We start from the raw sequence: 17,942 nt of genomic DNA, 5'->3' as shown, positions 1-17,942 counted from the left end.
AAAAGTAAAATCACATCCAGCAAGAAATGAATTCTCTAGGAAGCTGACCTCAAATAACAAAGGGCATTGTGTTAAATGGAAGTTTGTTGAGATGAAAAAAAGGAGCTTTTAAAATTCGCTTTAGGGTAAGAAATGGCAAGCTATGGCCACGAGTGAGCTTCAGCCAATGGACCAAGTGTGGTTTGAACCATACCCCAAATGGTTTTAAAATACAGTAAGCATTTTAAAAGTTTTATTTCCACGTGGGAACCTTGAAGGAGCTGTCAACGCTCACACCGAAGTGGTGAGGAACTGACAATGAACCAAAGAATAACCTGGTGCATCACTGATTTTAGGGAAAAGAATATATATATATACATACATACACCGTGTTTCCCCGAAAATAAGACTGGGTCTTATATTAATTTTTGCTCCAAAAGATGCATTAGGGCTTATTTTCTGGTTAGGTTTTATTTGGGGGGGGGGGGAATACGGTACTAAATGCATCCATCTGGCTGACAATCTTAACAGGGGCTTATTTTAGGGGTAGGGCTTATATTACAAGCATCCTGAAAAATCATGCTAGGACTTATTTTCCGGTTGGGTCTTATTTTCGGGGAAACAGGGTATATATAATAATCCCGTGTTGCTGCTGTACTTTGCTCCAGATCATAAACCGGTGTTTCTCCATCTTGGCGACTTTTAAGAGGGGAGGACTTCGACTCCCAGAATTCCCCAGGCTGGGGAATTCTGGGAGTCGAAAGTCCTCGCCCGGTTGCCGAGGTTGAAAAACATTCGTCGTAAACACTCAATCACACGAGCCCATTCACACTTACATATATAAAACCAAAAGAAAGAAGTCCATACCTACAATGTATAAAACTGATGAGTGTGCTAAAAACGCACATAACCCGCTTTTTATTTTTTTTTTATTATTATTATTTTTCCCCCCACACACTTCAGAAACATTCAGTACCTGCCCTGGATCCACAATTCTGACCTCAGACTTTGGGGAGGAGGGAGAGAGAGAAAACACTGCTTGGATACCAGGCTGAGACAGCCAGGAGGAAGGAAAGGAAGTAATGAGTGGGAAAATCCACACGATTGCTTTTCCTCCAGTGTCTCGTGGCCATTTTCCAAACTCCTCCAAAGAGAGATTAAAATTTCTGTCTGGCTCGCTCTGGGTAAAATTGTTGCGTTTTTGTCACTCAGATTTTGCTTAGTGCCTCTTGAGGTTGGCAAGAAGGCCCTTTATTTATTTATTTATTTGAAACCAGACTTCCAAATTTTGTGGGGCAAAATCTAAGAGGTCACTGAAGCGGAACCATGGAGTTCTACCTCAGCTGTTATCTACCACAGCTTCCTAGGGCGGTAGGATCCATTGTCTAGATGCAACGGCCTAGCAGCGCGATTGTGGTACCGTAAACTGAGCTACGAATGGATTCGTGATTGTTTGCAAGCAAGTTATCACTGATCGATGTTAAGTACAACTTGGGTTTCCTTTCTGCTGAGCTGCTTCAGGGTCTCTGAAGTCTACACCGGTGGGAGACCCACCTTTCAGGCTGGAGTCTTCATAAGTGATCCCTGGACACGTGGAAAGATTAAATCTGCAGTCTTCTGCAAGGAAACCCTGGAGTGTTATTGGCCGAGCTAGAACCCTCTCCTAGAACGGCCCAAAAGCTAACCTACCATCAATATTACTTATCTGGGGTAGATAAGAAATGCAGAAGAAGAATGAGGGGGAAAAAAAGGTTGAAATCAGAAGGCACCCTGTTACATTGAAGTACTGAACCATGGGTTGTGTTTCTCCTGTCCTTCTAGGCCTCCTGCCTTTCATAAGGCAACAGGAGCACACAAATGAAGGACCGGAAGTAAAAGTTTCCGCTAACTAAACGTGGGCATGCTTACTCAGGAGGCAAGAGGCCAGCGATGGATTGAGATTGGCTTGGTTGCAATCAACTCAACGTTTTACAAGTTCTCGCCAAGATCTCTTGGCGGGAAGGGTGAGAGGAAGCACTAGGGGGGATAGATCCCCTAGATTCAAGCTGGACTACTACTGATCACTCATCTCCAAACAGGTCCAAATTCCAAACTCCAAATATGTCAAGAGGATCAATGAGAAAGCTTTCACCAAGGTTTGTGAGGCCACCGATGTTTTACGATCTGTACGTTGTTGTTTTTTCCCCTAACCCCAAATTATTTTCCTTGCTTGTCTCCTGTTAATAAGGCGTTGAATGAATCCTGCCAGGATAAAGAAAGCTCAAAATCTTAACTATCGAGAACAAAAAGCAAAATGAACAAGAGATAAGAGAAAAATGAAAGGTGGACTGATTGGTCCGATCACAATTTTGTTTTTCCCCCACTTGGAAATTCTATTATTCCCACAATCAACTCAGTCCCCAAAAAACTCATCCCAAAGTTATAATAGAGAAAAAAGTCAGGAGGGGAATGCAATATACAAGTCACTGAGTTGAAATGACCCAGTCCAGTATTAAAATGTGTTACGGCGAAGCGACTGGATCGATTTGAACCTTAAATACTTCCTTCCAGGATGCCAACAAGTGTTTGGCCAACTCGTGTCGTTCTTCTTTGCAACCAAGACTGGAAGCCATGTGAAGATGAAGACCTTATGGAACCCATTGCCTGTCTCTTTCTCCTTGGGTTCGTATTTCAAACCATGATGGTCCTGGGCGCCATTCAGAAATACCCAACAACCCAACATCGAGTCTTCAAGACTTGAAGATTAAATAAAGACTGGTCAAGCAGGAGAACCAACATGGACCTGTTCCTGGAAGATCCCTAACGCCCTGGCATTCCAGAAGTTTCTACACCGCCTGGCCTTTCTTCTCCATGATTTTACGATCCGCTCCCTCCCTCGCCCCAAAAATCTATCCGTAATTTTCCTCCGCTTTAAAAAAAAGAAAAGAAAAGAAAAGAAATTAAAAACTGGACATCTTCTGCTCTTTTTCCATTTGCCGGTAGAAAAAAACAAACGAAGTGTCTTTAGCAATTTGGTTCTTCTTCTGAAGAGAGTTAAGGTAAGAATGGGACATGACTGCCCAGGCCAAAGTCTAAACTCAAAAGGAGAATCTGAAAAAAGGCCAGACACGGGAGTTTTTTTATTTCCGCACTTCAGTCCGTGAATTCAGCAATTCCCCCTCGTACATCGGGCCGGGCAAACAGCTTGCCCAACATTTATTGCTGACTGGCAGTTAATGGAGGGGGGAGGGGGGTCTCCACTTGTTTCGATTGTGTTTCCTTTTCTTTTTTTTTTATACAATGGTATTTAGAGAACAGTGGCTGTGGTGGTTGCCAGCCAGGCTCTCCGAGAGAGTGCTTTCACTTAAAGGAGTGTCTGGTAGGACAAGCAGGGTGCTGCTGTCAGCAGAGTTCTCAAGCTCCATCGGGGATGGGCCGACGGAAGGAGGAAGAGAGTCGTCGGGGAGCGGCGGAGACGTGTCGGCATTTCCTAAGGACAGCTGAGCGTTAGGGCCCGTCTGAGAATGGACCCCATCTAGGAAGGGAAAATACAGGACAGCATCAAGGCCCAAATCAATGCATTCCCGGAGGTCCTTTGCTACTTCCAGACCGTTACCTGCTTACTTTTTTGTAGATTGGCATCCTGTGTGAGTGAGCCCCAGATACAGGAGTGGCCAAAATTGTGGAAACCTTTTGGGGAAAAGTGTGTTTTATAAAACCAGCTAATAACACCACTTTTTTTTTTTTGAGTAGTACCATAAAATTATTTATCCATGGAAAGATAATTTAATCAAGAATGTAATGCAATCACTTTTAGGATTTGGTGTTAGAATAGCAGTTACAGTATAATAGCAGTTACAGTATAAAGAAGAAAAGTGAAACATGTAGAAAGAACAAGATATACATTTAATGATCACCAGAGAAAAAACGAGATATACAAAAATGATCACCATGTTAGTTAATCCTTAGTTGGGTCACCTTTAGCATGAATGACGGCCTTACAACGTCTTCCCATGGAGTGAACCAAGTCTTTGAGTTCTGGAGCTGATCCAATGTGAAACCAAGATTGATGTCTATTAACTGGGTTTGATTGCTGGGTCGCTTCTGACTAACAAGTTTCTTCAGTCAGCTCCCTAGATTTTCAATTGGGTGAAGGTCTGGGCTATTCCCAGGCCATTCCAGCAGTGGAATAGGATGATCTTGAAACTCCCCCCAAAAAAGTGGTGTTATCAGCCATCAAACCTCAAAAATACACTTTTCCCAAAAGGTTTCCACAATTTTGGCCACTAATGTACATGGATTTCAACTCCCCAGCCCGTTAGCACCATTGCTGAAATTTTGGCACTTCATCAGGAGGAGGAGGGAGAGGGGTCTAAAGGAGAATATTTGCAGTTCAGGGTTGAAATGGGGGCTCCTTGGGGTTGACTTCTCACAGAAGTCATCTTTCTTTCACCTTTCTAGCAGGCGTTTCATGATCCAAGTAGGTGACATCATCAGTGCTAGACGGGAAGGAGGAGGGAGGATGAGGAAGATGATTATGGGGCCCTTGGTTGACTTCTTGCAGAGGTTTCATGACCCAAGTAGGTAACATCAGTGCTAGGTGGGAGTACTGGAGGGGGGAGGGGGGAGGGGAGGAGGAAGAGGAAGAAGAGGAGGAGGAGGGGGGAGGAAGAGGAGGAGGAGGAGGAGGAAGATTATGGGGTCCTTGGTTGACATCTTGTAGAAGTTTCATCTGTCTTGCAAATGTTTCATGACTCAAGTAGGTAACATCAGTGCTAGGTAGGAGTACTGGAGGAGGAGGAGGAGGAGGAAGAAGAAGGAGGTGGTGGTGGTGGTGGTGGTGGTGGTGGTGGTGGAGGAGGAGGAGGAGGAGGAGGAGGAGGAGGAGGAGGAGGAGAAGGAGGAGGAGGAGGAGGAGGAGGAGGAGAAGAAGAAGAAGGAGGAGGAGGAGGAGGAGGAGGAGGAGGAGGAGGAGGAGGAGTCCTTGTTGCCTCTGATCTTGCTTCTTGAAGACATTTCATTACCCAATTAGGTAACATCATCAGTACTAGATGGGAGTTGTGTTTGGTCTCTGTTTATATATCTCACCAACATTGACGGGACAAGCCACTAGAATATAATCGGAGACCAAACCTCACTCTTTACACCAAGAACCCCAGAGTCCAGTTCTATGCTCTTCCTCTTCCTCCTCCCCTTTCCTTCCCCTTCACTCCACCAACCCCACTCCCTTCTAGCCCAGAGGGAAGTTAGCTAGTTCGGGAATGAAGCATTTGCAAGAAAACAAACCAAGCTCAGACAGCACCAAAGACTTCACGTCATTCTTTACTGAATGGGAGACGTTGAAATCAGAAGTCAACGATACCGTTTTGGGCAAGACTTCAGCACAAGTAACGATACCTGGCGGAGAACAAAGAATGTTGTCCGGGTTGATGGAAGCTTCGTAAGGCGGAGGAGGGTCATCTGGATGCTGGATGTCCGGATATTTGTACGCGGTGTAGGGCGGAGGCGGGTCATGGAAGTGAAAGGCTCCGCCTTCTCCGTCGTCAGAAAGGTGCAGCGGCGTGAGTCCCGTTCCAAAGCCATCTGGACCGTAATCGAAACCGGGCATCCTTCGGCCCAGGTTAAAATGATGCACTGTAAAAAGAGGTGCAGGGACATAAAAAGTCACGTGGGCATCATCGTTATAATTTCATCATTTCGTTCCTTCTGCAAAGCATCCAGTTCCGAGTGGAATCGTGAAGCTTTTGCTCTTCAGCTTTAAAACTCGGTTACAAATTCTTAACTTTTAAAATTTGCAACTTTTCTTAGTTAGGATTTTAATTCCTCACCCCCACCCCACCTCTCGTTTAAATCATGTTTCCTGCATCAGCAGAAAACTGCACAGGATTAAGAAAATAAAGGGCCCCGGTTTCTGGCATGCTGCAGACCGGTGCCAATCCACGGACCGGGAGCTGGGGACCCCGTGTCCTGCAACACTTGCTGGTCACCAACTGGTGGTCCATGGACCACTGGTGGTCCGTGAGAAAATTTTGGTGGTCCCCAGAAAAATTATTTGCAGTTTCCGGCTGTAAGCAGCTCAACCCCAACTTTTGAGGCAAGTCACGGAAAGTCCGAAATTGTTTACTCGCCCAAACTTTTTCCCGTGTGTCCTTCAGAAAAGGTGAACCCGCGCAACTTACGGTTGGCTCCGATCAGAGACTCGATGCGCTCCCGGCGTCTCTGTCGCAGCCGGTGGACCATGAAGAGCAGGAGGGACAAAATGAGGAAAGAAGAGACGCAGCTGACGATGAGACGCATGCCGCTGGCCATGGAATCGAACAGACTGTTGCCGTCTGCAAGAGGGTAAAGAGAAGGGGGGGGGGCTGTGATGGAGGACTAAAAGCTCTTGGGTTTCATCCTTGAAACCCAATTGGGGAGGGAAGGTGTGTTTTTATGAAGATGGTTATAATAGCAGTTAGCAACAGCATTTAGACTTATATGCCACTTCCCAGTGTTTTGCAGCCCTCTCTCAGCGGTTTACACAGTCAGCACAGTGACCCCCCACCCAACACTCTGGGTCTTCATTTTACTGAGCTCGGAAGGATGGAAGGATGAGTCAACCTTGAGGCAGTCAGAATCGAACTTCTGGCAGTGGGCAGAGTTAGCTTGCAATACTGCATTCTAACCACTGTGCATCATGGTGGGTGGGTGGGAGGGAGGGAGGGAGGAAGGAAGGAAAAGAAAGAAAAGAGAAGAAGCAAGAGGGAGGGAGGGAGGGAAGGAGGGAGGAAGGAAGGAAGGAAGGAAAAGAGAAAGGAAAAGAAGTGAAAGGGCTGAAGGGAGGGAGGGAGAGAAGGAAAAGAGAGAAAGGAGAAGGAGGGAGGGAGGAAGGGAGGGAGGGAGGGAGGGAGGGAGGGAGGGAGGAAGGAAGGAAGGAAGGAAGGAAGGAAGGAAGGAAGGAAGGAAGGAAGGAAGGAAGGAAGGAAGGAAGGAAGGAAGGAGCAATAGCCCTTAGATTTATATACCACTTCACAAGTGCTTTATAGCCCTCTCTAAGCAGTTTACAGAGTCAGCCTGTTGCCCCCAACAATCTGGGTCCTCATTTTACCCACCTCAGAAGGATGGAAGGCTGAGACAACTTTGAGCCCGGTGAGATTCAAACTGCCAAATTGCAATAGAACTGGTTTTGTTGGAATATCAAGAGAACTAGTTTTGTACTATGGTTGTTTTAGTTAGCCGTGTTATTCCTTTGTATCCCGCCTTTATTCTGTTTATAAATAACTCAAGGTGGTGAACGTATCTAACACACCTTCCTCCTCCTGTTTTCCCCAACAACCATGTGAGGTGGGTTGGGTTGAGAGAGAGGGACTGATCCAAAGTCACCCAGCTGGCTTTTGTGGCTTAGGCGAGACTAGAACTCACCATCTCTTGGCGATTGGCCCAAAATGACCCGGTTTTTTTCATGCCTAAAACAGGGCTAGAATCCCCAGTCTCCTGGCGATTGGCCTAAAGTCACCCAGCCTACTTTCATGCCTAAAGAAGGACTAGAACTCAACATCTCTTGATGATTGGTCCAAAGTCACCCAACCAGCTTTCATGGCTAAGGCAGGACTAGAACTCACTAACTCCCAGTTCCTAGCCTGGTGCCTTCACCACTAGATCAAACTGGCTCACTTTTTTATATATATATTTATTTATCCCACTGGCCATATAACCACAGAAGCATCTTCAGGCAACACTGGCTCCCTCGGCATTAGTTTTATGTTCATTTTTAAAAAATCTGTAATATCTAATATATTTTAGCTTTTAAAAAATCACTTAACGCTTTGCATTTTACCCCTCCTATGCTGTTCTACGACTGCAATGAAGATTGGAGTTGAGAGAATCCAGACCTACCAGGATCCGAACAGGTAAATTTGCAGCATTCTTTGGGATCCTTTAGGTAATGCTGACAGCCCTGCGGCCGCTCGCACAACGCCGCCACGCACATCTCCGGCTCGCCGTTGTGACATGTGCAACTTAAGCAGGGGTCATCCCCTTTAGGTGTGAAATTGTAGCCTTCATCGACAATGTTGTCTTTGATATCCACACAGGTCTGACCTGGAACAAGGGAGAGAAGGGAAAAAGCCATCTGTCAACTTGCAAAACTTTCAAGTTGCCATTAGGTTGTTGTGGTCCACCAGCAGCCTGAGGAGCTGGCAGCGGAGTCGGACAGTGAGGAGGCTGGGGAGGACAATGGGCCAGTCCTGGAATCAGGGGGAAGGCCCGGATGAGGGCTCTGCGTCAGAGGCAGAGATGGACCCAGGGCCATCTGTGAGAGATGCGTGGTCTCAGGAGCCTCCAGAGGCGGACAGCAGCAGAGAGGCAGAGGAACAGGAGGAGCCTGTTCCAAGTACACGCATGCGAAGAGCTGCCAGAAGACAAGAGCAGCTAAAGCAAAAAGGACAACTCGGGAGTAAGGCCAGGAGATGATTGGCCCTTCCCATAAGGCTTAAAAGAGCAGCAACGGCTCTTGGCCTCTTTGTAGGAAAGCAATGTTGCTACAATTGTTTCTAGCTGGTGTCTCGTTTCTGAACTTCGTGGGGCTTTGCCAAGAAAAGCCTTTGGCAGGGTGACAAAGAAGATAAAGGTTTGTGATAAGGCCAAAGGATTTTTTCTGAAGGACTTTTGGAATTAATTTGGACTAAGCTGAGAATGAAGTATTCTCAACTATTCTAATAAAATATGTTTGTTTGGGACTGATTGTGTCTGGTAATAACTACTTGGGCCTAGGTCACAACATAAGCAAGAGAGGGGCGGGGAGAACTGACGGGAGCTGCTTGCTTCCACAAATGCCTTTCTATAGATTGTGTCCTAGGTTACGGGAGGACCCGCAATGTGGTCAACTGGAGAATGTGATTTATAACATGGTTGGGGGGGACGACAGGGTCATGGAGGACCATAAATCTACGTGAGGTCAGTTCTGACTGCATCGGATTACTGCCAGAATGGTGCTCCTAAATAAATGATTGTATTTCGTTTGAGGTTTGGCTCGTGGCTCATGAATTAATTAGGGCATCTTTCAGAAACTTCACACCATCTTTATTTTGGCCAATTCTCTTCCAATGTGTTTGATCCAGAGGGTTTATCAATTGGGGGAGGGGGAGGGGAACAACTTACTTCTCTTGCAAAGAAAGGACGACTTTTCGTAGCAGTTCTCAGCGTACCAGCTGTGAAAACCGTGGTGCCGGAGAATTGGGAAGTGGGAGCACTGAAATTGGGCGCAGAGGATGTTTTCGTTTTCAGAGAGAGATGTGCTGAATGTAGGATTCGGGGGCAGAAATACTTCCGACGAGCCTGAAAACAACAAAACGAGAGGAAGAGAGGATTGGGTCACAGCGTGCGGTGCGCCGTCCGCGTCAACCCGCACGCTGGGAAAAACACTTAAAAAGCTTGCAAAGGGTATATTTGAATAGTTATGCCGATTTGGGCTTTAATCTGGTAAGATTCCCATCTGCAGGTGAGGAACAATATAGAAATCCCTCTGGAGTAATTCCTGGTGTTGTTCTTGGCTCCATGAGCCTGACACTTATTGATACAAATGGAAGAGAATTTTTGTAGCTCGGGGTTGAAATGAGGGGTCCTTGGTGTTTTCTGAACTTGGTGGTTTTCTTGCAGACAGTTCATGATCCAACTAGGTAACATTATCAGTGCTAGAGAGAATGGGGTTTGTGGTGGTGATGATGAGGGAGGAGGAGGAGGAGGAGGGAGAGGGGGAGGAGGAGGAGGAGGCTGCTGCTATGGGGTCCTTGGTGCTCTCTGAGCTGGGTGATTTTCTTGTAAACATTTCATGGCCCAACTAGGGAGCATCATCAGAAGGGAGTTACAAGCAGAGAGCAAACCTTCCTCCCTTCCAGCACAGATGATGTTACCTAGCTGGGTAATGAAATGTCTTCAAGAAAGGAGGGGAGGGGAAAAAAAATTTTTTGTAAAACTTTTTGAATAAAAAAAAAAGAAAAGAAAACCATGACTGTCAGAAAGCACCAAGAATGAAGACCAAGTCCTCCTCCTCCTTCTCCTCTTCCTCCTCCACTCCGCACACCCCACTCCCAGCACTGAAGATGCTATCTAGTTGGGTAATGAAATGTCTGCAACCAAACTCAAAGAACATCAAGGAGTCCACTCATTGATACATTAACAGCTAGTTTGCATTTGGTTTTTGTATTAGGAAGCCTAGTGTTTCTCCTAGTGGGCAAAATATTCTTATTGATACTTCTTTAGTGTACGCATTTTTGTAACTCACTTCCCCTGAGGTTTGTAGCTTCAGGTTTTTCCCTGGAAATTCTGGGTGTGCCTTCCAGTCCAGAAGTTATTCAATATACGAGAAGACATAAAGTTACATTCAAGCTGCATGAACAAGGTTCCAATTTTAATTTAACAACCCCAAAGATTCAGATTTCGAGACTTGCCTTTATAAGCGACTTCCCAGTGGCCTTCAAGAGAATTGTTTCGGTTGGTGATGACAAACTGATATCCAACCCAAAACCTTCCATTGGAAATTTAAGAGAGAAAGAAAAAAGACACGTTGTAAGACTTCAGTGAGGATAAGACTGCATTGGAGGAAGTTAATGCAAAAATTTTGGGGGGAAAAAAAACACGCCACGAGAAACAGGTTCAAATTCTGCACCAAGGGTTCGTTGTTAGATCTAAACTTCCTTCTGGTATATCCGAGGGCATAAATATCTTTGACCCACCTGCTCAATCCTAAAAACCGAAGGATGAGGTGGGCAAAATTAAACCTGTTCAAGGTTTATGTCAAACCTGCCACAATTTAAGCCTCTAAATGGAAAGGTATTCTTTTTATATATATATTTTTAAATATACATAAATATTGAATACATGGACAGTGTGGCATCTGGGAATCGCTAATTTTGATACCAAATATTGAATAATTAAATGATGAAGGATTATATGCACGGTGGAGCAAATACCGATGTTAAAAACTTTAATTGTAAAATTTATAATGTAATAATGATGTGAGTAGGATTACTGCAATTAATAATACTATCACTACTATTTGTTATCAAAACTAACGATACCCAGAACAAAAGTAGTGTTAGAGATCAAATGTCCTGCGGTATTGCAAAGCCAGAACTGAGAATCGCCCACCAAAATTCCCAAGTTCTACTTTTCCCTCCCTAAACTATCTCTCATTGCCCACCCCAAAGTAATCAATCAGGTTCATGCAAGATGTTTTCATAATGGTCAGTCTAAGTGCAGTTTGTTAGGCGGGCCCCCTCCTTCTTCCAGCTAGGTGACCTTGAGGCAGCATCTCAAGGAGATACAGCATTTACTTTCATTTCCCCAAGCATTCCTGCCTTCATTCCTCCTCCCCACAATTCATGGCCGTCTGTCACCACATAGCAGCGAAGCACAAGCAAACATAAGGTGGTAGATGACCGATTTGATGTTGACAAATATGATACCGGCGATGACAACAAATCCAAAAGAAGAAGTGGGGTTCCCCCCCCCACACACACACACAAAATGCTAATGTTCCAGGCACACTCACCGGCGTTGATCTTTCCGGCCAAAGGTCTTCTCCTCAGAGTCCCATTCTTGCTGCAGAATAAACTTCAGCTCCTGGTCGGTAGTAAAGGTGGCCAAGGAAGCATTCACCTTCTGGCATGTTTGTACAGCGTCCCAGTAGTTCTCTCCATTTAGATACACCCTGTAGCAACTGGCAGTGCCCTCGTAGTGGTGCCACCCTGATGGGCATTTCCCTAGGAAACATGAAAGAGAGAAGGGAAAACAATTCCCACCCAGTTAGGACCTCAATACACACACATACACACACAAAAGCATGTTTTTAGTCATTCCTAAAGACATCCGACCGGTTTTTCTCAACCTTGGCAACTTTAAGGTGGGTGGATTTCAACTGGCTGGGGAATTCTGGGAGTTGAAGTCCACCCATCTTAAAGCTGCCAAGGTTGAGAAACACTGTATTAGCCTTAGTTCAAATCTAACAAGGAAGACATTTGGCGGGGGGAAACTCTTTCTGTACACAATGCAGGAAGAGCACCATTCTAAAACCGCTTATATTTGAAATGCCTGAAATGAAAAAGCTCTAAGACTTGACATGCAAAACATGAGACTCTATTTAGAATAGAATAGAATAGAATAGAATAGAATAGAATAGAATAGAATAGAATAGAATAGAATAGAATAGAATAGAATAGAATAGAATAGAATAGAATAGAATTTTATTGGCCAAATGTGATTGGATACACAAGGAATTTGTCTTGGTGCATATGGTCTCAGTTTACATAAAAGAAAAGATACGTTCATCAAGGTACAACATTTACAACACAAATGATGGTCAATATATCAATATAAATCATAAGGATTGCCAGCAACAAAGTTACAGTCATACAGTCATAAGTGGAAAGAGATTGGTGATGGGAACGATGAGAAGATTAATAGTAGAATAGAATAGAATAGAATAGAATAGAATAGAATAGAATAGAATAGAATAGAATAGAATAGAATAGAATAGAATAGAATAGAATTTATTGGCCAAGTGTGATTGGACACACAAGGAATATATTTTGCTGTATATGCTCTCAGTGTACATAAAAGAAAAAGAAAAAAATACCTTCATCAAAGGTACAACATTTACAACACAAATGATGGTCATAGGGTACAATTTAACCCTTAATGATAGCAACAAAAAGTTACAGTCATGCAGTTGTAAGTGGAAAGAGATTGATGATGGCGATGAGAAGATTAATAGTAGTGCAAGTTTAGTAAATAGTTTGACAGTGTTGAGGGAATTATTTGTTTGGAATGATCACGGACAAGGCTGCTGTGAGGGATGGCTGCTCGTCTTCTAGCAACTCCTAATCTTTCCTGGAAAATCAAAATCAACCTGTTCTGACCTAGACTTCACATGACACAGACTCCTTGTCCCGGAAAAAACAACAACAACACCCTTTTTATTTGGCTAGTATAAATTCCTAGTGTTCACATCCAGCAAAGTGCCAGCAAACAGCCTTTCAAGGGTGAATTGCAACCACAGGCCTTATCAGTCCTTGGTGAGTTGCCAGGCCGATAGCTTGAAATACTTGGCAAGGAGTCTCTGCAGAGGCACAACCAATCTTCACAGGAGTAATGAACAATTGTCTCCTGCAAACACCACTCCCCTTTCGCTAGGGAGGGGCCATTCAGCGTCCCCTTGTGCTTTTACTCCCAAGTCGACCTCTGTTCCTTAATTGTCCCCTTCTCCTGGCAGCTCTGCGCATGTATACATCGGGAATAGGCTCCAGCTGTTCTTCAGCCCCACTTATCTCCGACTCCCAAGGTAGCGGATAACTGTCGGATAGCCCTGGCCCATCTCTGCCTCCGACGCAGAGCATTCCCCAGGCTCCAGGACTGGCCCAAGATCCTGCCCAACCTCCTCACTGTCCGAGTCTGCCCCCAGCTCTGCTGGCCGCTGGCGGGCCACAAAAACAACCTTTCAACCTCATTCTTGTGCATTCTATATTGCTGGTTTAATGGCTGGCAAGGCCCCACTGGATCACGATGCACAGCCATCCAGAGAGCTGCTGGCAGTTGGTAGAGTCAAGTATTGAACTGGATGGATGGCTTGACTCAGGAGAAATTAAACTTTCCATGTTTGTCTATTTTGTTAAAATAAAAAAATGGTGCCAGGTTCTTTTTAAGCAAATTTATTAAAAAAATAAATAAATCTGAGCCTCCACTCAGAATCTAGAGCAGCTTCTACATCCGTGATTCTATAATCCTTTCCTTCTACATATATTATTCTGCCTCGGTAATCAGATTGAGGCGGATGTTCTCGTTTGAAGACATTTTCGGCTTATTGTAGGAGCAAGGAAGAAAAGGGTTTGCGATATCTTTTGGAGAAAGGCTGCATTAGCTTTAGATTCTCAAAAAAAGGGGGATTTATTTGCAGCCTTAAAAGACTGGAGAGCAAGAACAGTTCACTACGCGGTTATCTCGCTAAGGGAAGTTAATTGGAATCGCTTCCTTTGGCGGTTTCGTTTAATGTAAGTACAAAGTAAGTCATGTTTGTACAGCCTTCTCAATCTTGACCATGGATCAGATCCAGGCCATACTGGCAACCAGATCCCCAAAATATCTTTAGTACATCCTCCACAACTTCTTCTGATCATAAAGTCAAAAGCAACTTCTTCCCATCTAGAGGCAGGATACACAACAGCATAAACTGACGCACATACAGGCAGGCGGTAGGGATGTGTGTACTTATCGTTTAGCAAACACAAACTGCGGCCAGCAATGTGGTCGTTAAGCAAAGTGATCATTAAGTCAAAAGCTTATATCTTGCATCGGATTTCCTTGGCTTTACAGATCTGCAAAGGTCGTAAATGCGAGGACTGGTTGCACATTTAGTTTTTCATCACCCACGTAACTGCAAATGTCGCTTAATGAGGCAGTTGTTAAATGAGGACTATATGTCCATACGTATTTGTTATCCTTTTCCCCCACTTTTGAGCCATGGTGGCACAGTGGTTAGAGTGAGGTACTGCAGGCTACTTCTGCTGATCACCGGCTGCCAGCAGTTTGGCAGATCGAATCTCACCAGGCTCAAGGTTGACTCAGCCTTCCATTCTTCCAAGGTGGGTAAATGAAGACTATGAAGCGGTATATAAGTCTAAGTGCTATTGCTATTCCTTCCTTCCTTCTACCCATCCATCCATCCATCCATCCATGGTGCACAGTGGTTATAATGAAGTATTGCAAGCTAACTGCCCACTCAAGGTCGTCTCAGCCTTCCATCCTTCCGAGGTCGGTAAAATGAGGACCCAGATTGTTGTGGGCAAAAGGCTGACTCTTTAAACCAGTTAGAGAGGGCTGGAAAGTCTAAAGGCTAATGTTATTTTACGTCAGCCCTTTGGACACTGTTCCACCAATTCTATCCAAGTGTACAGTCTCAATCACCAAAAAGAGGACCACCTCTTTGGCTATCTCTGGACCAGGGATATCTGTCCTTGGCAACTTTTAAGACTTGTGGACGTCAACTCCCAGAATTCCCCAGTGGAATTCTGGCAGTTCACATCCACAAGTCTTTTTTTTTTTAATTGAAAAAGTTTTAACAAAAACATTTTTCCCCCTTTTCCCCCCCTCCTACCCGCAAAACCCCCTTCCCTCCTCCCTTCACCACCCACCCCCTGGCTTCCTGGGTCAATCACAAGGTATTGTTATACATAAACCAAACATAGAATAAAATTTTCCCTTCTAATCCAATTAACCTCATCCAAATCTTTTCATTTCCTAACCCCCCCATTATATAAAATAATACATCCTAATTATTCAAAGGCAATCTGATATCTCTTAATCTGATATCTGTTTTGTAAATAATCAATCCATTTTTTCCATTCAATTAAATATCTTTCCTGTGTATTGCCTTTCAAAAAAGCTGAGATTTTAGCCATCTCAGCCGTTAGTAACTTTCAATATCCATTCTTCTATTGTAGGTAACTCTTTTTTCTTCCAATATTGTCCAAGCAACAGCCTTGCTGCTGTTATTAAGTTCAAAATCAATTTAATCTCAGTCACTGTACAATCCGTTATAATTCCCAAAAGGAAAAATTGCGGCAGGAACTTTATCTTCTTCTTCAGGACATTTTGAATAATCCACCAAATTCTTATCCAAAAGGCCTTGATTTTCTTGCAAGTCCACCAAATATGAAAATATGTAGCGTCATCACAGTCACATCTCCAACATTTCGCTTGGATATCAGGATACATACATGATAATTTTTTGGGATCTAAGTGCCATCTATAAAACATCTTATAAAAATTTTCCCTTAGATTCTGTGCTTGTGTAAACTTAACATTTCTAACCCACATCCACAAGTCTTAAAAAGTTGCCAAACTTGCTTGGGGGAGGAATTTTGGTCATGGGATAGACCTAGATGACTGGCAGAAATTGTGGGTATATAGTTATAAAATGACGACATCTACAGCATTTAAAGAAAATTTGTATAAGATGTTTTACAGGTGGCATCTACCCCCGACAAGAATTGCTAGAATGACTAAGGACAAATCTGAAAAATGTTGGAAATGTCATCAGTTACCTGGATCATATTACCACATGTGGTGGACATACATTGAAGCTAAAAGATATTGGACTAAAATACAAACGATCAAAAAGCATATTGACTTTAAGCCAGAAATTTTTCTGTTGGGAATTATACCGGAGATATATACTAGAGATATAAAATATTTGATTGTGAATATTATTACAGCAGCTAGGATTGTATTTGCAAAAAAATTGGAAAAAAATGAAAAGTTACCTTCGCAAGATGAAATAATTAGAAAAAATGTTGGAATGTGCAGAGATGAGTAAATTAACATTTGAAATTAGAGAACAAGAAGATAAGCAATATTATAAAATATGGGATTTATTCTATAATTGGTTAAATGGAAAGATATGTTAGGAAAAATCTGTATAAGATATATGTATGGAAGAGATGATCATTTTGTGAATGCACAGGAAGATATGTCAACACCCGTACAGCACGTTGTAATGGAATTGATTTGATGAGGTTGTTTTTATATTTTATGTTTAAAAATAAATACATTTTTTCCAAAAAAAAAAAGTTGCCAAACATGGACAATCCTGCCTTAGACCAAAAGTCCACACTGATAATAGCAGTAGCACTTAGACTTACACACCACTTCCCAGCCCTCTCTAAGCAGTTTTACAGAGTCAGCCTATGGCCCCTAACAATCTGGGTCCTCATGTTACCTACTTCGGAAGGATGGAAGGCTGTCAACCTCGAGCCGGCTAGGATCGAACTGCTGGCAGCCGGCAGTCAGCAAGAATTAAGCCTGCAATACTGCATTCTAACCACTGCGCCACCTTTGAAAAGGTTTGGACTACCAACCAAGTAGTCCAAACTAAGAAACCAACGCCATCTAGGTCAAGGTGGCCTCTATTATAGCAATTATAATAAAAAGATCTTCCCAATTTGAATAAGCTTTCCCCTTTCCTTCATGTAGGAAACTAGAGAGGGTCTTGTCTGACACAATTTTTTTTTAAATTTGCATTTATATCCCACCCTTCTCCGAAGACTCAGCGCAGCTTATACTATGTCAAGCAATAGTCTTCATCCATTTGTATATTATATACAAAGTCAACTTATTGCCCCCAACAATCTGGGTCCTCATTTTACCTACCTTATAAAGGATGGAAGGCTGAGTCAACCTTGGGCCTGGCGGGACTTGAACCTGCAGTAATTGCAAGCACTGCTGTTAATAACAGACTGTCTTAGCAGTCTGAGCCACCAGAGGCCCTTTGTTTCTCATACTACTTTCTTGGTCTACTCTAGGTTCAAGCCCCTCTTCTTTGACCATTGCCTTGGTAACAAGTTCTTTCTCCCTGTCCTTCAAGGCTCTTCTCCATGCCCTCAAGATCTGGTTCTTGTTTCCAAGTCTGCAACTTACTACTAAATCGAACCGGCTGTGCCATGTTGATGGTGTGGAACCGTGTTGTGTCCGCTCCTCTTCCGCGATTGTGCCTGGAATCCACATTTTCCTTCCCGTGATAGGTTCGTTGGTCCCCTGTATAGTCTAGGAGAAAGGTAGGAATGGGAGGTTTCAGGTTAAGCAAGGATGAACAGGGTGTGGTGTGGGTTTTTTTCAATATTTAACTACAATTTAATTTAACCATTAGTTTTTTTCTCTAGAAAATAGTTTAAGAATTATCTATTATTAAAAGGTTCAAATAGGCTTGGGAAGTGGACAGAATACAAAGGTTAGATCAATTCAGCTGATCCAGTAGTGAAATTAGTTTTGTTTTGTTTTTTGTTTTTTTGGCTACCGGTTCTGTGGGCGTGGCTTGGTGGGCAGGGTCATGTGACTGGGTGGGTGTGGCCAACTTTTTGCTTTAAAAAAGTAAAATGCTTTTTAAAAAGTTTTTTAAAAAAGGTTCCGATGGATTGCGCGGCACAGCTGTGATCATCACAACTTTTTCTTCTTTT

At 43.5% G+C, this 17,942-nt stretch overlaps 1 protein-coding gene across 2 annotated transcripts in view; it reads right to left on the bottom strand.

Moving 5' to 3' along the window:
• Positions 1-457: 457 nt before the first annotated feature.
• The window catches only part of DGCR2 (DiGeorge syndrome critical region gene 2), a 67,205-nt gene continuing 49,720 nt past the window's right edge, over positions 458-17,942 (bottom strand). For both annotated transcript variants that reach the window (XM_058158328.1, XM_058158329.1), the window contains 8 exons: positions 17,407-17,532; positions 11,489-11,699; positions 10,386-10,462; positions 9,097-9,273; positions 7,834-8,037; positions 6,138-6,290; positions 5,356-5,592; positions 458-3,493 (listed from right to left, as the gene is read on the bottom strand). In XM_058158328.1, the coding sequence (XP_058014311.1) occupies positions 3,252-3,493; positions 5,356-5,592; positions 6,138-6,290; positions 7,834-8,037; positions 9,097-9,273; positions 10,386-10,462; positions 11,489-11,699; positions 17,407-17,532 (1,427 nt within the window). In that variant the 3' untranslated portion in view covers positions 458-3,251. The remainder of the gene's footprint in view (positions 3,494-5,355; positions 5,593-6,137; positions 6,291-7,833; positions 8,038-9,096; positions 9,274-10,385; positions 10,463-11,488; positions 11,700-17,406; positions 17,533-17,942) is intronic.

Source organism: Ahaetulla prasina, chromosome 15 (assembly GCF_028640845.1).
Source record: "Ahaetulla prasina isolate Xishuangbanna chromosome 15, ASM2864084v1, whole genome shotgun sequence".
Taxonomy (NCBI): domain Eukaryota; kingdom Metazoa; phylum Chordata; class Lepidosauria; order Squamata; family Colubridae; genus Ahaetulla; species Ahaetulla prasina.
This window is presented reverse-complemented; position numbering and strand designations above follow the sequence as displayed.